The 22671-nt window shown below is 41.0% G+C and overlaps 1 protein-coding gene across 1 annotated transcript in view; it reads left to right on the forward strand.

Annotated features, from left to right (window-relative positions):
* The window catches only part of oprl1 (opiate receptor-like 1), a 111634-nt gene that overhangs the window by 68656 nt on the left and 20307 nt on the right, over positions 1-22671 (forward strand). The window contains 3 exon segments of the mRNA XM_079558065.1: positions 5793-5880; positions 7116-7298; positions 7632-7722. Of these exon segments, the coding sequence (XP_079414191.1) occupies positions 5793-5880; positions 7116-7298; positions 7632-7722 (362 nt within the window).

Below are 22671 nucleotides of genomic sequence, written 5' to 3' on the forward strand. Positions count from 1 at the left end.
ATGAACTAGGGCTGATAGAAGTCCATCTGCAGATAGGAGCTTTAGACAGTGGAGCTAACGTCCAGTCCTTGCTGGAGCATCGGGAAACAGAAGCCATTAACTTTTCCCATGGAGAATATAGTGTGCCTTAACCTGATAAGCATCAATAACTCAATGTGTTATTTAGTTCATTTTAATTATAACTATGATTTAATTATGATGAGAAATCTGTACATTGCATATTTCTGCTTGTATAATGCTTTTACAATGGCTGCTTTACTACAACAATACAACTAAGTAAGCCCTATTCGCATGAGATTAGATTTACCCAGGGACGTCGGTTAAACTGAATTTACTCCAGGACGTCTTCACTTTTTATGAACATTCTCATGTTATAAGCAATGTCAGTAATTCACTAATTTTTACAGACATTTTTTTCTGGAAATAACAGGCATATAATAACACTGAATGATGGCAACAATTGTTTTACTCATTCATCCTGCAAGCACTGACTCACAGGTGTGTTTCTATGTCCTGTGTTTTAGCAGCAAAAGCTATTTCTTACCGAATGCTACGACGAACAACATGCGTCACATGGATTTTGCTCTTCTCATAAAACAGCATCCCACTCCACCTAAACTTTGCACTAAACACATCCACACTTTTCCTCATAGCCTCCATGTTGGTCTATCTATCTAGGTCCTATTTGGTACCGACCGAAAAGCCCCGGTAGGAGGCGGTGTCAAAAAACTAAAATTCTTGTCTTCTTCGTGTCAAGTTTCAGTACTTTTTCTCTCCAGATTGTCAATGTATGAGTCTAAAATGCAGTTGTTTTCTTAAAGGAACAGGCCACCGTTTTTTCCATACTGAGATATGTTCTTACCTGAGCTTAGACGAGTTGATGCGTACCTGTCTGGTCTTTGTGCGTGCGTTGAGTTACACAAAAAGACCAAAGATGTTGTTAGCATTTAGCCTCTGCCAGCATATTCCTATATGGACCCAAACAGGGATGTAGTTAGAAGCGACCAAGCTCTTCCTCGATTTCCAAAAATTAAACACGGTTATGTGAGTAGTTACACGATCTAAGTATAGTTACACAAAGTGAAACTAATTAACTCCTTTCTAAGCGGATAAAAGGGGGTACCATGCTTCGACCGTGCGCACAGAAATATCTTCTCTCTACGAAAGGTTTCATGTTGTATATGAAAATGTCTAACGTTGCCACGACAATGGTGTTGTGCTTCCCACATCTGTAACGTTGTAGTTCGTTTTCTTTTTTATACTTGATCCATGGATAAACAAAGAGTATTTGGGAGAAATGCTTTAATGCTTAATTGTATTCAAATATCTTGACTAGGAACTCAAGTCAAGAATTTTTACTTTTTATTTGAGGACCCTTGGTAATTCTAATCCCGGGTGAATAGGGCTTAAGTATTGCGTCTTACACACACAATGTCACAGGAAAATAGAAAAGCATACAGGCTTAACACGAAGACTTGACTGACTTGAGAATAATGAAGACACAGCTAAAGGGGAATCAATTCCACTCTCGCTAGCTCTTGTTTGTGCTTCAACAGATTGGACAATTCAGTGGAATCTTTTCGTAATATGACAGAAACGTTGTTGTTGGATGCAGCTAATCCAGCCCATGCAGTTCATATTGTTGTGGAAAAGAGACGGGACAACACAATAAGTGAAGATGTACTTCCGAGCTCAATCCTATCTCCCATACGTCAACCAATCGCAGCTTTCAACCCATGCCTCTCAAGCACTCTTTGTTGTCCTCAACCTGTGAGACGTTTCTGTGACGTCCCTGCAACGTCTTCGAGACCTGTCGGAGAGAAAGAGTCGTATGGAGTCTCTTTGAGGTCTCCTTCGTATCTGACAGGTCTCGGAGACATTGGGGGGACATCACAGAAACGTCTCACAGTTTGAGGACAAGAAAGAGTATTCGAGACACAACTGCTTGACACTGTGTAGACCTCTCGGAGACCATATGGAGACCATGCGGAGACTGCATGGCTCCATGATTCCAGGCTGTTAAAGACTGTCACAATTTTTGCAATGTGTTTTCCCCACAAATGTTTGAGTTTACAATATTCTTAAGGAAGATAAAACAAATGTCATTCCGTAATGACAAAAAATTCAGGTGTAGCTCCTTTAAGGATTCTGTGCACACATAGTACCATGTCCTATTCATTTTTGTCTTTCTTGGCATAAGTTCCTCTTATTTTTTGGGATAGATTTCTCTTTCCCTTTCACCACTTTCAGAGCCCTCTCCCTTCTCTCTGTAGTGTTCTCAAGCACGCATCATTCCATGCTTATCATCTTTTATCCTCTCCATCCTTTCTGCATTTTTGTTTGGGCACCTTTCTTTTTATTTTTAGAATACTCCCTTTTTACTTGAAGCACCATGTCTCTACCACATTATGCTCTCTAAAGAAGTGTTTTTTCACAAAGGGAGAAGATGTATGAAAAACTAGATTGAAGTCTCTGAGGTTGGATTTCATTCTTGACCCAGAAAACTTGACATTTAAGTGGAATCAAGCTAACGGTAACTCCACAGAAGGCACAGCACTTGTTACTTGACATGATGAATGAGGATTTGATATTAAAGTTTAATTACAATGACTATTTGTCTTTGCACTGCTAGCATGACACATGTCTGCTCTACGTTTCTTTGGTGACCACAATCAAATAGTTTGGCTTGCAGCATTGTTATGATAAAGACAAGTGGTTTCCACGTCTTGCAGCATGAGCAGATAAACAGAGTGGAGTTTGAAGGACAAATCACCCGAAAATCACTTTATCATTTAGAAATATTAAGCAAGTAGGGTAATGCAGCAAGAGCTTTACACATTTGCTCTGCTGTACAAAAAACACATACTGTATCTTAGAAAAGTTTATGATGTCGTCAATCCATGAGGCAAAGGGGAGCGCGAGAGAGAGCAGGCGACAAACACAGCGTTAGACTAAAGGTGAAAACTGTATTGTCAGTGTGAAAGGCCGTAAATGTGTGCATGTGGCGGCGCGTGCTGAAGGGTACGGGTAACGGCGTGAGGAGGAGGTGGAGTCCAAAACACACATTCAGGAAAATAGGACAGATCATCTGAATTTGAAAGGAATCTGAAAAGAGAAGGAAAAGCTTTATGACAGCGCAGCAATAAACCTATGAATACACGGCCGCAATAAAGAATGCACAGGATTACAAAAGCTTTTGAAACAGGATTTTATCATGACATTATCACTCACTCCAAGCCACACATGTTGAGATAATATCGGGAAGACGCAGGAGGGAGGAAAGTGGCGACGTTTGCGTTAAGTGTCACGTGTCCAAAAAAAGTAGTAAAAAAGTAATTCCACTGTCACCAAAGCACAAGCAACGAATCAGAAAACAGTTTTCATTCATATCTCAGTCCTTATCAGCTCATCAACAGTTGTTTTTCAGAATCACGCAGCAGTGGCTCCTCCTGAAGGGAGCACACATCAGAGTCTGATTACTATTCAAGCGACCAGATTCGCAATTCTTCCGGTTTGGTGTGTACCTTTAGCGCAAGCTGTTGTGCAAGGATGGGTCAAGTCACCCCAATAAACGTTCTTGGTTGAGAGATGAGCTCTTTGTCTAATGATTTCTACACTAATGAATGAGATTGACTCTAAGTCAATTGTGGCTCAAGTAAACTTTTTTATAATGTAAATATGTCTGTAGTGAACCTTTTACATGCAGCAGTGGGGATCACAAGGGATAAAACAGTAAATACAGGCTTCTGTTTTGAGCCTATGGCTTGCTAACAAATCAATGGTGCTCTAATGAACACACAAAGCTGCCCAGAACCTGTTTTTCCTGCACAGACGGCTCATCTCAACTCGATAAAACATCTTTCTAGATGAATTAGAGCCAGGTCTTCTTGTGTGACCTGACTTTGGAAGAATCAGGTCAAAATCCCCATAAACACACTCTGAAGCCTCTTGGGTGGCTTTCCCAGAAGAGTTGAAGCTGTTAAAGCTTGTACAAGGTGGACCAAAGACATCGTACACCCTGTAGATTAACAATGAGATGTCACTTTAGTTCATGTGCGAGTCAAGACAGGTGAGGGAATACTTTTGGCAATGTTGTGTAGAAGCAAAGCACTCCCAACCCAGTCTAGTCGACAACAATTGTTTTTCGAGAGCCTGCATTAATGAGTTCATCCATTGCAGCGTGTTGTTAAGTGAGTGCACGTCATTCATTCAATTTAGGGCAAGGGAGGCCGACAGTCCAATCGCTTTCAGTCCTGCATTTAACAAAGACGTCTTTCGACATTTTTCTTGTTGTATTTCATGAATGTAGTCCTTTCATAACAAGAGCCGTGGGTTCATGTTTCAAAGAAAGAAAGAAAAAAAAAAATCAAACATTTCAAAGCCAGAGAGATAAAAACCAGGCAATAAACTTATCTGAACGAGTAAGTTTCATAAGGCTTGTGTTGGGTTGTTCTGCGCTGACCTCAAAACGCTTGGAGTGTCTTCCATGCTGTAACGTTCACAGCCAGAGGTTAGACGAATGAAAAAAAAACAAAAAAATCTCAAAATCCTTTAGGGCCAAATAGTGCAAGCAACAACAAGAATGCACAAGATCAGAGAGGAGGAAGATAAAGCTGTCATGTCGCCTCATGTGGTTTACCAAACTTGGATGTGTTCTACCAAAACAACAACTCTCTATTCTCAAAAGTATGATTTTTAACTGATCAGGTGGACTACGTTGAAAGTTAGTGAGTGAGTTTTGCCTGTCTTGCTAGCCTTGATTAGGACCTGGCAACATTTGCAGACTGTTCCCTATTTGCTTCGACCTGGAAATGAGATACAACCCCGCGGCCTTGATTTTCTATGCAGTAATTGGACAAAATCACTGCTGTTTTGTACACCGTTCACCTCTGAGCTGACTGCCATTAACAATCAAAGACAGGAACCACGGCCTGGCTTGTAATGCTTGGATGTGTCTTTGAAAATACTCGACATTATAATCATATGAGAGGTGCTTCAAATAAATAGTGTACTGATGAGACACTTGATAATATAATATGTTGGGTTTGTATGTTCTCCTGGAGTCTGGATGGGTTTCTAATTTCACTGGGTATTAACTGGGGCTGGGTGTCGATCGGATTTCTCGTTTCGATTTGATTCTCTTCACAAGGGCCCGATTCAATTCACGATTCCGTTTGATTTTTGTTTCGATTCTGTAAAAGTTACCAATTTTACTTGGATACTGAATATGAAACAAATGAATTTCTCCATTGTGAGATCAATAAAGACTATATTATCTTACTTGGAAGACATTCTCAGAAGAACTAATGCTGCAAACAGTAGAAACTAGCTCTAAGCTGGTAAATTAGTGAAAATATAAATATTTATATTAAGAATAAGAAACACCACCCCCCTGTGGTCATGTGTGTAATGATGACGCACTGGCCTTTGACAGTAGACAACATGGCTGCCACCATAGACATACCCCTGGAAATCTGGCAAGATTTATGGAAATAAGCCACTAAATCTTGTTTGGATGATTTTTTTCTAGTTTTTTTTTGCCGTGCTGTAACTTTGCTCCCCGTAGAGCTCGCGCTCAAAATGAAGAACGGACCGCGGCAAACACAAACTCATTTAGTTCCGAAGTTATTCCGAAGTGAAGTGTTTTTTTAATCGATATCAGCCTGTTCAAAGTAAAATCTAAAATATTTTTTTTTTCTTTTGTTTAAAAGTTGGCAATATTTTTGTCAGGAGTTTCAGTTTACTCCAGCACTGTCTTACTTTCCTATTGTTTTATTTTTGATGTTTTTTAGATACACGAAGATGAAGACGGCCACAAACATCTACATCTTCAACCTGGCCTTGGCGGATTCCCTGTTTCTGGCAACTTTACCATTCCAGGTCTGGAACGGTGCACATACTGTATCAATGGTTTTATTATTCATGTACTGTAGTCTTTTTACTTCATGGGAATACTTCCATTATCATAGATGAAAAAAGTCACTATCACAGTGTGTAGTTAGATTTTGAACAATTATTTGGGAATTAGTTTTTCTGTGTAAATTAAGCTTGAGTTAGTCAGTTGTTATCCTTTGGTAAAAAAAAAAAAAAAAAGAGGCAAAAGGCTTTTGCTTTTAATTGGACTGGGTGACAGTGTTAATTACTGACCATTTACCAACAAACTGTTCTGTGCTTTGTGAATTTGGTACTGAAAAACAACCTAAAATAATGTGTGCATTGTTTAGGGAAATGTGTGCCGCTCTGGTCTAACCTTCCATATGGCATCTCTGGAATCGCCATTAAGGGGGAAAGCAATTTGGAGAAAAATCTAAACTTTCTCTAATTATTCAAAAACTACTTTAACGCTATGTACTATAATACTATACTTTAAACTATAAATGGTGATTTATGAATATAGTTTTCTACTAAATAAAGATACACAGACATGGAGAGGAGCAAAGTGGTTCAACAGCCCACAAATACATAAATAATGGAGAATGCTAACATCATGTTTCATGTTAGCATCATGCTAATGCTAGCATTAGCTACGACTGCCGTTTCTGCTGAACAATCTGCTCTGACTTGATTTTATTTGTATGTGATAAATAAGTTTATATTTCGCCAGAAAATGGCATAAAAAGAGTGAAAAATTGTGTTTCCCAAAAGACTTTCCCCCTCTCCGAGGCCACACCCCCTTCTATGACGCGATGCCATCTGTATCCCGGGCATTAAACACGTTGTGCATTAAAACTGTATAATGCACGGCTCCTCGTTGTTTAATGCTTACTTGTTAAATAAATAATTATAATAATAATAATTAATAATTATTATTAATAATTAATAATTATTATTAATAATAATTATCATAATTATATTAGTAACCTACATGTTTCAATTTGACTTTCTCCTATTGACCTGCAGTCATCAAGTTGTCCTCACAAGTTGTACATTAAAACACTGAATATCCACATTTCTGTCAGTCGCCTCTATAATTTATGTATTCAATTACAGCAAAACATCTTCATTGCTCATACTACAGTATGTCTGTTAGGGAATAAAGCCTCCTCTGTACAAAATGGCTCCATAAATAAAGCCCTCAAAACTACTGATGTTTTGTTTTCTCCTCCACTCTATAGGGCACGGACGTTTTCCTTGGATTCTGGCCTTTTGGGAACTCTCTCTGCAAAGCTGTGGTGTCCATAGATTATTACAACATGTTCACCAGCACCTTCACGCTGACAGTGATGAGCATGGACCGCTACGTGGCCGTGTGTCACCCAGTCAAAGCTCTGGACATGCGGACGCCACACAAGGCCAAGGTACGGCCGGCAACTCACGAGCAAAACGTCAGTCACCTGTCAAGTCGGCAGAAGCACTGGAGACTGTTACATGTCAATCTTACCACATGAAACGGGGAGCGAGTGTTTGTTTTTATTAGTCTTTGATAATTACTTCTTCCACACTATTGCTGCTAGCATGTAGTGAAAAATCGTGTTCTCTCTTCATTATCAAACTTTTTGTTAAATAAAATGTCAAAGCTGACGCACCTAAAAGAATGTCCAATAAAATACCGCCGAATAATGCAGTAATTGTAATACTTTGCTGGATGGTCCATAGAAATGCTTGATAACTCTGTCTTGTGTGTGGTGCAGGTGGTGAACATCTGTGTGTGGGTGCTGGCCTCGGCCTTTGGAGTCCCAGCCATGGTCATGGGCAATGTGGAGGAGGAACAGGAGCACAACAGTGAGTACAAACGCCTGGTTCAGAACAACTTTATCTAATCTGTGGTGTAATTTGCACTTTTGTGGTCTTTAACCATCAAACATTGCCCCAAACCATGTACAGTATGTGCTGCCTTTCATTCTTAAACGGGGAATTACAGTTTGGAGTTTTCTGACGTGACAAGCTCCACCAGAAATGACAGCCGATGTCATGGCCCACAGGCGAATGCTTGCGTTACTGCCAAACTCTGCCCCGGTCTGGAGCGTGCATGCAGAGGCGCAGCTTGCCATTTGACAAGGAAGGCAGCGGCTGGCTTAACAATGTAACTGCACCAGATACAAATCTCCTAATTATGCCCCACATTTTGTTTTTGAGTCTTGGACAAACCATTCTAAGTTATGACTATATCACATTATAATTTATTATTTAGCAATATACCAGTTGTAACATTATCAACACCTTGTTTTGAATAGTTGATAGCACTGATACTATATGATGGAATTAACATGGATTGATTGTCACTGCAGCCTCAATGTGCACATAATATCTTTCTAAAACTGTCTACAAATAAATAGATGTTGTCAATAATATACAATACATGTATATATAGGGCCCTGTCAATTGGGGACCCAAGACACCCTTGCTACGCCACTATGTGCATACGCAGTCTGCTCCTCTGGTAGGTAAACTGGATGACAAGAGAGATTCGGAGGTTCACTCACATGGTAAAGTAAATAAAAGGAGCAACAGTAAAAAAGGGATCGTTTGGATGCACTTAGAGAACACACAAACAGAATGTCGCATTTGTAATATCAAGCTGTCAAATCAACAAACAACCTTCAAACACACGTTCAAACAGGCAGGCCTGTTTTTGTTTGTTTGGCATCATGGTGTTTCAAACAGAAATTACATTTTATTTGTTCTATTTTTTATTTTTATTTCTCTGCTTCTCATGTGGGTTTAAGCAGCAAATCATCATTCCTGGTGTTTCATGAGCAAGCCATCCAAAATAATCCAAACTCATCAAGAATAAAATGTGATATCAACAGATATTGAGTGAATTCCGAATTGAGTCCTTGTTCTAACTCACTGCTGTACAGTAAATAGAAGAGTCCACTGAACCGATTTAGTGAACATAGTTGAACACAATAGCTCTATTGAATGCTCATGTCCCACTTTCACATAAAGGACAACAACTTTCTAATGGAAGGTCTTACGAATAATTATCCATTCTCTCTTAAAGGGAGGACAGCTCATAAAAGAACATGTCTCTTTTTCAGATATGGCACTGTACATGGAATTGAAAGGGACATGAATGGATTAGTTTATTCAGGACATGAAGGCCACTGATGGCCATTGTCAAACTGTTAGACCTGTGTACAGTGTATGTGATTTCAGACGATATTGTGTCAAAGCTTCACAAGGTCTATAAGCGTTACATGGGTTTTTTAAAGTACAGGCTGGGGCACGGAGACTTCTTTTTTGAAATGGAGTCACAGTGTTGTGTGCGAGGGCCAAGTGGAAGGGGTTGGATGGGGGTCGTTCCAGTCGCAAACATGCTGTAATTGAGGGAGCAGCGCACTTTTGCTGTAGACATGTATTTTTCGAATGGCCAATCTGTCATCGCAGTGTAACGCGCCTTTTGCCATCACGAGGCCGTGCGCCTGATCACAAATTGATTTTATTGTGGGTGGATGCCTTCAGGGAAACAAAGAGTGTGGCCTGAAGAAAGAACAGACCGGCGAGGGTTGTGACAACAACTGAAAATGTCGAACGAGTTTGGCTGCCCATGCTGCGCTCTCGCTAGCGTTCCGCTCGTAAACATGCAGTTGCCCATGGCGTGTTGGGATGTTGTATTTGTCCAATTCTTCATGATCAACTCCATTTTCATCAATACAAAACTAATTCAATGGATTTTTTCCGCAAGAGGTTGTCCCTGGGCGTCTGGTCTCCCCATCTGATCTCGGGAGCGAAGCAGGGCCTGGTTGGTACTTGGATGGGTAACTGACAGAGAACAGCAGGAAGCCTAGATGAAAGTAGTGTGTGAGTGAATAGTTGGTGGTGGTCGGAGGGGCCAGTGGCGCAGATTGGCAGCCTCACTTCAGTCAGTTTACCCCAGAGCAGCTGTGGCTTTATACGTAGCTTACCACTACCAAGTATGGACAGATTGAATAATGCCTAAAATTATTAGCAATACAAGTCTAACACTATCCATCCATTTTCTTCGGCCTTATTTGGGTCTGAGCAGAGATGTCCTCCCAATAGGACATGTCTGGAACACCTCCCGAGGGAGGCGACCAGGAGGCATCCGGAACAGATGCCTGAGCCACCTCAGCTGGCACCTCTCAGTGTGAAGGAGCAGCGACTACTCTGAGCTCCTCCCAGGTCCTCTGAGGGTGCGCCCAGCGATCTTGCGAAAGAGAGTCTAATGCATTTAGGTTTGGGTACCGTTAAAAAGTATCAAGAGAAGGTACAGAAAAAAAAATGTAGATCAAAGTTTTGATGCTGTTGGTCCAGGGACGGAATTAAAGGAAGGGACTTGGTTGTTTCAGGTGAAATAAATGTTTTTTTTCTTATTTTTATTTAGTGCTTTTTAGTGCTATTTTAATGCCTAAGTACTGCTATACAAAGCCAAACCTGGACGCAATGGGAAACGTTTGTGCGGAAGATTTCAGTCAAAACTGCAGCAGAACTTGATTCAGCCCAAAGTTTTTGTGTTTTTGATGAATGTATGTGGTAAAAATAGTTCAGCAATGTCACTGAGTGAGTTCTGTCTCGACGGAAAAATTATATTTTGTAAGAAATTTAGATCTAATGCCAGTATGAATCCAATGTAATGCCTTTTAAGGCCATTTATCTGTTTTCTGGTGAGGGTGAGGGTACCGAAAGGTATTGAAAAAAGTTTGTTCAGGCATTGTTTTCTAAAACCAATCAAAAAAACAAAAGTGCGGCGTTAAAATTTTTGTTCAGTCTATTGTATACCTTCTAAAAGTATATTAAGAATGCCACATGATAGAATGATGTAAATAAATGGGCTTCAGCTTGAATTCAGTCTGAAAGCGTCTGAAAGTTGTCGGTAAATGAATAAGATGTAATTCTGTACATATCTGCACCGTCCATAACTCTCGAGTCTCTTAAAAAATCTGAACTAGGTGAGCACTTGCAGATGTCATGCCTGGCTCATACAGAGTGGAATCGAGTTGGAAATGGTGCTGGAAACATATTGCAGAGTGTGTGTGAGCCGATTCGATAACACCTGATCCTACATGCTTGTTTAAACGGAGCCATCTTTCCCCGCCGCGCTGCTTATCTGACTGTGCTGAGAGTGTGCAGCTGGAGCTTTTATGTGCGCGCATTTTATATAGAAATAAATCACCACGTTCACATCTGGCCCGTTTATGAAAGCGCATAAAGTTTCAAAGGCGGAAAGGGAATATACTATTATGCAAAATGGACTCTTTTAAGTTTGCAACGACTACCGATGCCCTCCCCCTCATCAAAGACAATACCGGTTTTACGTTTCATTTGAAAGTGAAGTAATGAGAGATTGGGCTGGTCCGGATTTCAATTTTGGCCTGGAGATCCCTCTGGGCATGATCCGTAAAAAATAATAATGTGAAAACAAGCTTTCGGTTTCAGCTAATGACATGCTACCAAATCGGTGGCGCCATGATGAACACACTTTGAGCACATTATGGGCTGCAAAAATGTGGAGGGAAGTTTTGTGGTCCATCTGTGACGCATGAAATTTGAGGAGATACAGATCGGATCGCTTCAGCTGGCGAAGTAGAAATGAGTAATACTGTTACTTCAGACCGCGTGTTGCCTGCCAAACTAGATGCTTTTTCATAGATATTTCAAAGATGTACAGTCTGGGAGCGAGCATGATCTCAACCATTTCCCGATGGGCATGATTGACAGACGGCATCAACCAATTAGAGCAACGCTGGATACGTCGCAGTAACAAGCGGCAGGAAGCCTTTCCACAGCCTTTCTGTTTCTTGCTCTGGTTTTTAGAGATTTTATATTTTCCAAATGATTTAAAACGGACGAAAGAGCAGAAGAAAACCGTGTATCGTTCGCCGCGTCGCCATCTTTAACACAGTGAGTGCCACGCTGTTTTGGATTTAGCTGTTGAGTGCCAACAATCCAGACCATTTTTCATGATATTTGTAGCACCACAGCGTATTCTATGTTATAGCTATGGACACATGCTATGCCTTCGTTTGAAAGACGAGAATCTAAGCTCTCCGTAGGTGAAAACAGTTTAATTCTATGGGTCTCGGTTCCTGAGAAATCCAAAGCTAAACAGAGGCTGGTTTGATTCAGAGATAATAGTGGTTTTATAACACTCTACCTCCTCTCTCCAACTCTCTCCTCTCTGGATGGATACTAACGTTATGGGAAGAATATGAAAATGCCTAAATAAGTCAATTTTCATCGACAACACGTTTTGAAAGTGCAGATTGATTGCTTTTTATCGCTTGTGCGAGAGAAGTGCTGGCTTTACAGCTGTTCGCTACGCAAAACCACGCCCCCGCGGACCAAAAAAAAGGAAAAGAAAAGAAACACAATAATATATATGAAATGTCTAGATCTTGACATTTCAAGTTTTTGATCATCATTTATTTCACTTCTGTTCGACACAGAAAAGGTGTATTAGAATGTCTAGTTTCTCAATGTGTTAATGTTTTGGAAGAGTGCGTGGATGTGACAGGTCACGGCTTCTTGGTGCGTGACTGGACCGATGTGTTGTCATAAATTATTCAAAGCTGTATCTCTGTTTCTACGAATCGTACTCATAGAACCTAAGCGTGGCTGTGCTCAGATTCCCTGCTGCATTATGTTATTAGCTGGGCATATGCCAGCCACAGGATTGATGTTTATTTAGGCCTCATATTCCCAAAATGAGGAAGTCCAAACCGTACCGATATATATAATCTACATATGGGTTTATATATAGCTTGCAGTGCTGTTTCATTTTCGTTCCTTTTCTGAATCATTCAATGCTGTAATTTGCTTCTCCAGCTGTAGCTCCGATTGTCTTGATTTCCATTATGGCCATTGTCTACTCTTGTCATGTCTGTGGAAACAAAGCATAATTTTTGTATTGTTTAAAACTCATGCATTTTGACTTTGTAGTAAACTAATGATCAACCACGTGCACGGCTTTGACGCCAATGTCAACTGCGAGTGCAGAGAGAATTAACAATGGTGCAAATTTCAAGCTATGTCAAGTCTCGAAAGGCACTCCGAAAGACTAATGCACTATTATTATTTCAGAGCATTCTTTCTGCCTTGACAGCTCCACCCAAACAGCTTCATGGAGGACGCAGCTGGCAAAAACAAGCCTTTGTGACTTTACAGAAACAGGTGCACAGTTAACCTTGAGGTGTTATATCAAAACAGCCTTTCAAAGTGATAACTTATATAGAAACAAGGTTACTAAAGAGTTCTGATGAAGATGGAGGGCAGCTGTTGGAAGAATGGGAAACAGATAGAGTCTGTTTTGAAGACTGCAAACCCAGCTGTGGAGTTACTTTTAGTGCTTGATTTTGTGATTGAGTTGATGCACTGATGAGCATTTATGCTAACTGCTGCCTTGTCTCTTCTGTTTTTTGGTTTGCAACACTGAAAATTTCAATCAAAGAGACATTTTGCCCCTTTTGGCAGTTGCCAGGATCATGGAAATCACACGCCTTTAGCTATCCTAGCCTATTCATACCAATACAAATATCTGTTTGCCTAAATTGAGCATTTTCTCTCCCATTGAAATGAAAAGAGAAGAAGAAGCATGTAAAATTATGGCGACATATGACATCAATTTCTTTGACATTTATCTCATTTCTGTGGTTTCTCCATCATTAACATATTATACAGGTTTAGTGCCGCTGGATGTGTATCTAACTCACAAAATGCGCAAACTTAACTAAACATGACTGAGCATTCAGCTCAGAGGCCACTTTATTTCTTAAAATCTTAATGATTTATTACAAGACCTCGCTTAACTGTGGTCGACAACAGGGTTGACATCAGTGTTGCCATAGATAACTGAAAAAAGTAATCTGATTACTGATTGCTCCTTTAAAATGTAACTTAGTTCCTTTTCTGATTACTTTATTAGTTACATTCAGCAGCTGGTCTCTCAGGTTTGGATAATGTGCCGACAATTTTTGAATCTTTCCGTGTGAACCAGGATTTAGAGAAGTGACTTGGATCGGATCACTGGTTTGAAAATAGCACGTTAGAAAACTTGTTTCTGATAAAATGGTCATTTAAGAGTAACACATTACTAAGTAACTCATGACTGGCATCTCTAGTTGACAATAACTGAAAACATCTGGATCTTTCAGAATTTGGGATGCTCGATGGCTAAATGCTAACGGCTGACGTAAAAATACTTTGAGGAGGCCAAGTTTCCCGAACTAGCTGGCTAGCTAACTCTCCGCATGCGTTAATATCGAACTCCGCTTCTCCCCTTTTATTTCTACGGCCCGAATTGCAAAGATGTTCACTTATCAATGCAAAGGTTGGTAGTTTGACACCGTATTCTTGGGCAAGACAGGTCATCCTAAAGGTGGTGGACTTAAGGTAATTTGCAATACCCATCTAGGACCTATCGCAGGGGTCTCCAACCTTTATTTACCCTGCGAGCTACTTTTAAGCAACAAAAACGTCAGAGAGCTACTTATTCCTCGAAGACATTATGTGACTTTGCAAAGATGATGTTTTAAAGAAAATGTCCATATGTCATTGATCCAAATGTTGTGTTCAGCACTCAAAGAAAATCATGAATAAAGTGAACTATTACTCCAGATTAGTTTGGTGATGAGGGAGCAACATTATAGCATGGTTAAAAGCAAACAAATCCACAAACAACGGCCAGAAAAGTCCAAAGCAATGAAAGTGGTCGTCAGCTGAAGTGCAGCGCGGGCTTCGCGTTCCAAGGTTAAAATGATGAATATTATGTCTTCTGCTCCAAGTACTTTTGCTTTCATCCGATATCGACCGATTCATCAAAACGCCATCAGCAGCAGCGAGGTTAGAGAGATTGTGCAGCTTTGCAGTTTTGTGATAAAGGTTTGTCCCAGTGTCCCATTAGCAATGAAAGATGAGAGAACTGCGGGACATTCTAGATAAGACTTTTACGATCCTCAGTTATTGGGCTGAAAAAAAAAAAAAGGTACTTGAAACTGGAGTTCTTCAGAGAGTCGTCGGTTCAAATCTTGTGTGCACAATTATTACACAAGTGAATATTGAGCCAGCCATTTTCCCTCACACAAATTTCCAAAAAAGTATTGCCACACAAAAGTGACATAACAAGACGTAAAATAACGGTCAAATCCACCAGGAATCCATTTTCTACCAGTGCTGCCATCATTAGTAGCTGAAACCAACCTGAAGTGTCCAGAAGTACAAGGTGTTCAGTGCCCAGAGATGTTGCCCATGTGAGAAAAGTGGAAAACCGACCGCTATTGAACAAGACACATAAGATGTTTAGACTGGATCAGGATCAATTATCTGAAGACCGATTTTTCAAAGGCTTTATGGCCTGTTGAGAACAGTGTGACTCTGGATGGTCTGATTAATGGGCTTCAAGGCTGGATTGGTAAGGGGTATGTGTGGATGTGTGTGTTCATGAGCTTCACACTTACTGTATGTCCCCTTCCAGTCATATACACTACAAAAAGTAAATCTCAAGCATTGGCTTAAATGACTTGAATTGAGGAAATGTATCTTGTTTTGAGCGGTTTTCACTCATTTAGACACTTTTCCCGATCGGACCAAGTTTACTTTGCTTGTTTGAGGACATTTCAGACCAGTTGTAGGGTAAATCTCGCTTGCAATAAGAAAGTAAGTAAGAAAGTAACTAAGACCAATTTTCTTACCCCATTGGCAAAGAACATGACCTGAAATAAGGACGAAATGTATCGAAACGAGTCAGAAACATCTCACAACAAGTGAAATAATCTTGCACAAATGCCTTCAGAACTTATAGTCAAAACAACTAAAATTTGGATTAATTGGCTCAAATTGAGATGTTTATACTGATTTAGTTAAATACTTTTTGCAGCGTATGCGTGGCTGTTTTGGAAAAGGAAGGAGAGAGGGGGGGAAAAAAAAGAAAGAATAATAGCAATGAATTTGACATAGAATTACGTAAACAACTGCTTACTAATCAGGGCTTTGGTGGCTCAATCATCGAATTACTTCCAGGCTAAAATAAAAAACATGCCAGACCAAACGCGCGCCTGATATGCGGCAAGACACCGATAATGCTGTTTTTGCTGGGAGTTGTCAAAATAAAGCATTTGGAAGCAGACCGAATATATTTACCCCTCAGGTTTGGATACATGTAGTCAGAGCCAAGCAGCAAGAGCTCCATGGAGACGAGCTGGCAATGTCCCGCTCCCTGTCACTAATGGGCTCGGAGCTGAACCTCTGACACATTTAATCAATACCTCACCTTTCCACAGACCCGACCGTACATTTACTGGGAGCGGGGACGTCTCCGGCTCGTCTCCATGGAGATGTTGACTAAAGGCAGCCGGATATGAGATTTAATTAGGTTATGTCCTCATCCAAATCCATTCTTTGATTTCCATAATATTAGTAGTACTTTTGATTACCAGTATAAGTATAATAGTAGATCACCAGTATAAGTACAATGTTAGGCTTATCGCAACTACTGCGATACTCTTACTCTCACTGAAGACGCTCTGCACCTGCTAAAAACATGATTACTACGAGAACTCCTGTTACCTTCCGTCTAAGCCTTGAGATCATGGGTGCATCCGGGAACCACAACCAGGAAATACGACCACATTAGTCCAGTGCTCCGGTCTCCGCACTGGCTTCCTGTCGCTCAGATCACAGACTTTAAAACAGCCCTGCTTGTGCACAAGTCTCTTCATGGTCGGGCACCAAAGTACATCTCTGACGCGTTACAGCCGTATGAACCATCTCAGGCCCTGAGAACTTCGGGGAGAGGTCTCCTGGCGTTTCCCAGAGTCAGGACTAAACACGCTGAGGCTGCAGTTCAGTTTATGCAGCTAAAGTCAGCCTTCCTGAAGATGCTTTTCTGAAGACGTGAGACAGGCCTCTCCTCGATGCTCAAAGCTAAGCCGAAAACATTTTATCTGCAGTTTGATCAAAAATAAGTAATTCATTATTATATTTATGTTTTGTAAATTGTATTTGCCTCTTAACTTCAGTCGGCCCCCAAATAAACTGGCTTTCCTTGTCAAGTTTGAGGCGATGGAAATGAAATGAATAATTGTATAAACTGGGTGACATGTTGTGTAGTGTCCTTTTAACCTCTTCACACACTTTATCTGAACACATTTTCTCCAGTTCAGCTTTACCCAAATCTAAAAGCTTCTTGACTGGAGACTTACAGCTTATAGGCCAGTCTAACGCCACATTTGAAAGCTACAATTTTCCCCTGCATTGTTGTCACATTGTCGTCACTTTTTTTGACGTTGGTTGCGTCTATGGAGCTTTTTAATCACTTTTGTCAGGTTTTTGTATGGGAACTTTCTACAATCTGAACAAAAAAAAACTGATAACCATAAGAAACTACTGAAATCACAACCTATTTTTTTCAATCCACGATGGCCAGGTGCTGTGTGCCTGGTCATTTGCAGCTGAAAGCCCTCTGAACGCTCCCAAGCGCTCGTGTTAAATCTGAACACACCATAGATCATTTACCCGTGCATAAAGTCTAGTCAGGCGTTTTAATATATCCGGTATTGGCCGTAAAGCGTCCTGTAGACCCATAGGAGCAGGCTTAGTGGTGCGTTCACTGCTCTCTGGGGGCTTTATCGTCCATGCAAGATGATGACATTTGGTTTGCTGATTACTTTACTGCGGCGTTCTGAATCAAAGAGATAACAGCTGGTTGTAACGGCACAATCACATTATCCTCCAATTACACCGGCCCAGTTGATAAAATCTATTGTGATATTACTACAGATGAGTGTTCAGATCGCAAGAGCAAACTAACTTTAAAGACAGTGCGTTGAGGCTGAAGAAAAAGGAAAAACACCAATCATTTTACTCAAGTTATTTCAATCTTTTGCCCAGAAAAGAGCACCGTGCTCTGCTGAATGACTGTTAACAGGCGCAGTGTAAACCGAGCAGAGAAGTGTGACGTGTTGCCTCCTCATTTACCCCTGTACAAGTGCCGACAGCTGTGGGTCGCTTTCAAATTCAGAGGCATAGAAAAAAAAAAACGTAATTTGTTTTTGAAGAAAAGTTTTCAGCGCAGCCTTTTGCTCTTGTGACATAGATACAAGCGGCATCTGTGGAGTCGCCCATATATGGTCACGTTTGAGGCAGTTGAGGGGGGAAACAAAGAGGAGAAAAATCTACACTTTTTATAATTTCTCCCAAACTGCTTTAACAAATGCTGAATTACCAATTTAGTTTTCTAATGCTACATGCTAACGCAAACTATGACTGCTGTTTTTTGGGGTTTTTTGGCCTCTACTGAACAATCTGATGAAAAAATATCCATATGGACTGATTGAGACTTGACTTTATTTGTGTGTGATTAATAAGTTTACATATATATGTATATATCAGTGGTGGGAAAATAATTTAATCAGTGTGGCTGGCTGGAGCGTTTGTTTGACGCTGAACGCTAACATTAGCATCGAGTACGTCTCTGTGTTTTATTTAGATCTGAGTAACTACGGTGGAAGGAGAACTCTTTTTTACACAACCTGCTCACAGCAGTACAGCTGTCAATCGTCCCAAACAAAACTGAGTTCCCAACGGGCCGAGTGAAGTGTCTCTGTCCATTGCTGTTGTGGGTGGATGTGCTTCAAATATACGGTCGTACCAGAACCAACACAAATAGAAAGGTTCCGGCTTGGGGGGATTGGGGGAAATAAGATTAATTGCGTTAAAAAAAATTAATGCATCAAAGTTTTTATGCGTTTTTATGCGTTTTCGTCACTTTATTTTGTCACCTTCTCATCACTTTTCATTGTTTTCGTCACAGTTTTGTCCAAACTTGAGAAAATGTGCTCGGTTCAGGTGGGGGTTAAGAGGTTCAAAGGCCAAATCTGTGCAAACATGTGGATTCAGTGTAATTTTCTGTCAGGTATTCACACTGTCATGACGTCCTGATGAAAAACAACAATCTGGTTTTGATTGTGTTCAGGTTGTTGAGCTGCATAAGCAGAGCCTCTCGCAGCGCGCCATTGCTGCTGAGGTGGGACACCGTAAAACAGTGAAGATCCTGAGGGTTATGGAACAAAAAAGTCAAGTAGAAAACCAAAAATATGGTCACCAGTGCTGAGGATCTGATTGGCTGTCAGACAAGACACTGGACAATCTTTGACCATTACCGAGTCAATATAGCTTTCAAAACACAGATAAGTCGATGGACTAGAATTACTTGAGAACCTCGGGATGTGCCAACTTGCACTTGATACAATTTGTGGGGAATTGAATCTTCTAAATTACCAACATGGCAGATTTGCCTGAGCATAAAAGCTTCTAGGACATCATCGTAAAACATGGACTGCGCACTATTCCAAGTTCATCTCCCTTTTGGATCAATAAAAGTCTTGCCGTACTTTCTATGTTTACTTTCTTCCATTATATCTCCTTTTCATTCCCACGACATCCAAAATATCGATGTGGAATATATCCCCTCTGTTTGGGTTTCCTGTAAGATATGGGATTTCATATATGCTACTGTGTTGTGCGCATCAATATTTCAAAGTACTATATACTGCTTCCGGCGCCAACTTTATGAAGGACGGTGAAAGGATTCTCGAGCAAAACTGACAAAATATATGATTAAACAGGAGTTCTGTTAAAATTCGCACGTACAGTACATTTCTATACATGAGTGATGGCCATGGGAGTTTGGTGGCGTCCACATTAGGAAACACTGAAATATTGTGGTCATTTTATCCATTTTAAATCTGGGGATATTGCATGTATACATCATTTTTTCCCAGCAAAAGCTTTCAATAAGTAATAAGCGATGTTAATAGTCACTCAAAAGGGGGATTTTATGAAGAAGGACTTACTGAGATAAGTCCTGCTCAAACATTGCTCCTTCACTTTCCCCTGAGCTCCTAAGTTACTTTTTTACCTTAATAAATCGTTTTTTATAGTCCCTCTGGGGGTGATACACGTGTTAATGGGATGATTGGGGTGTCTTTCATCTCCCCCTGGTGTGTCCGGCCAGGGAACCACCCGTGCAACTTCCCTGCCTCCGGGTCAGAGGCGCAATACACACTAATGGAATCCCGAAGAAGAAGAAGCGAACAGGCTAACGGGCAAAGCTAGCTGCGGGCTAGTGCCAGGGACAGGCGATGATTGCAAACCATGAGATTCAGGCCATGTAAAACTTTGAATAAAATGTAAGATATGGGGCTGGACGATTTTGTGGCGGGCGCTCGATCCGGTTAGAGCCCTCTCACAGCAAAGTCAGATCAGACCCACTTTTGTCACTAAGCGACTCCCTCTGGTCACCGGCGATGATCGCAGCCGCAAGTCAGTGCTATTAATCCGCACGCTGCCGCCTACATTTCTGGGACGTTCACCAAAAGGCCTTTAAATGGGTCAAAACATGCAACAAATGTTCTTCTTTTTACCCTGGAGCCTTTATAGAAATGTAGTGAAGTTCAGAATGCAGGACTTTTCCCCATAGTGTCCGTGATAGGAGCGCAGCCCGATAGCGCTAAGTAGTGCCCTCGTGTTGATTCGCTCTCCCCCCGTTACCCAGCTGTACTCTTGTGATATCGATCCTGCCTCAGCCTGAAGCAACCGTTAAATCCAATCATCGTTTTTATTAGTCCACTCCAGCTCGGTTCTCCGTACTGCACTGCTGCCGCTTCCACCGCCTGTGACCACTGCTCACTCCCATACACACTCATTATGGGCCACCGTTTCAGACCGCGAGGGCTATTGCATTACTGTTAGAGACCGCTCTGATGCAGTCTTACCGGCAATTTGAAAATGAAAAACAACTTAGTTACAATGAAGATCGACCCGTACACGCCAGTAAGGGGCGGGTACTGAAACCTGCTGGAACAGTTTCGGGGGGGTCCTCTTGTCGGTACTTTCCTTTCACATAACATTCCTTTCATCCGATCAATTAATCCCGCAAAATGAATCAGGTCCAAATGTAAAGCGGTAAAATATATACTTTTGCTTTTAAAGTATCAATGCGAGTGCTATTAAAGTACAGGATCGTTAAGAGTAGTAGTATTGACAAATCCTTAAAGTGATAGTCTGTAAGTCTAAATGTTTTACTAATTTAATAGAGTGTGACTGCCTGGGTCTGAAACTTGAGGTAGCATGAGTAGAATTAGATAATATTTTTTTCGAAAGTCCCTCCCTTCGCTGATTTCAGCAACTTAACAGAATCCAAGGAATACCACTTTGACCAATGAGACGAGCTTTTCCTGTGAACCGGCCTGTAAGGTCCTATCAGGAGGGAGGGGGAGGGAGCTTGATGGTTTACTTTCGAAAATTCTCTCTCCTCATTTCTATTCTGTTGTTTATCTATGATTGCATGATTTCCAAAGTCTAAATTGTTATGTGTCTACGCTGGATTGTTGCCATTAGGGCCAGGCGGGTCATTTTTCACAAATTATTACTTTCCTACCATACTTTCATAGGGGATAAAGGGCCTTTAACCTGTTACTTGGCGTCCACCCTGTTCACGATCAAGGGTTAGGGTTAGGATTAGGGTTAGGATTAGGGTTAGGCACTGATGATGTGAGTTGTGTTTCACTCACACAGATTTACGCATAGCTTTAGAAAGAAGAAGGTCTTGGCTTTCAAATTAGACATTTCACTGGCATGTACTGAATGCTGTAAATTCTCCTGTCATTGCGCTTTGGGATTATATGCAGAATTCCTAACCCTAAATCTAACACAGTTTTTTCTATTAGTTTTTTCCGTCTGACTTGAAACTCCTTCTCGTCGCCTCGTCCATCCTCCATCCTCTCTTCCGTCCCGCCACTGTCAGCGTGAGTGCAGCATCTTTCGCCCTGGGCATTCAAGTTTGTTCATTATTATAACGGCTCTTATTTCGCAGTTATCATGGCGATATCAGCTTCTCCGAATGTGTCCATAACCTGACCGCTGCGGGCAGTCGCGCCACGCCACACTGCTCTCGGTAATTGGGGCCAAAAGTCTGGCCCAAGGACACGTCGACAGGAAAGATGCCATAATCAGCAACAACTCTGATGTCTCTAATGTGCGCCCTGTGTCTCGCGCCTGGCAGGCCGCGAGGAAGTGGGTGGAGAGGCGACTCCTTCCAAAGCACCAAGGTCTGGGATTTGTTAGAGTGGGAGGAGGCCGCAGTGACTAACATATTTTATTCGATTGACAGCACTAGTTTAAGTGTTTGACGACGTGCGCAATGGCTTTAAAGGGGCTGGATGCAAGTTAGTCATTTTATGCTCACTACTGCCACCTCAGGTCTTATGCGTAACTGCAGCTTTTTATATTAAGCTCGTGCATGACGGCACTTAGGACCCGAATTAACACCTTTTTGAGTTTGCAGGATTTTAGAGGCAGTTGTGGTGAACAGGTCTGAGCTCATTCTACACATTAGGACGTGGCTGGAACATGTAGGGGGATGAAAATACTTAGTTTTAACATTTTTAAACTACGTATAGTCCCTTTAAAGTGAAACACTGCAGGTGAATGGGAAAAAAATACATTTAGAAATATAAGTTTGAAACTTTTGCTCTAGATCACTGACATAAACATGAGGGGGTTTAATTTTTAGTATGACTAATGGATCGAGCCAGATTTTTTAGAGGGGATTTTGAATATCTTATGTAGTTATTGGTGAAAAGAAAATGATGCCTTGTTATTTGGAGTTCAAAATTCTATATATCAGGGTTAGATATTAGTTAATACAAAATCACTCATACTTCAACGTAATCCTTAAGTAAAAGACTGGAACATTTGGAGTCTGTAGGAGCT

Source organism: Gobius niger (assembly GCF_951799975.1).
Source record: "Gobius niger genome assembly, chromosome: 6".
In the NCBI taxonomy this organism is placed as follows: Eukaryota; Metazoa; Chordata; class Actinopteri; order Gobiiformes; family Gobiidae; genus Gobius; species Gobius niger.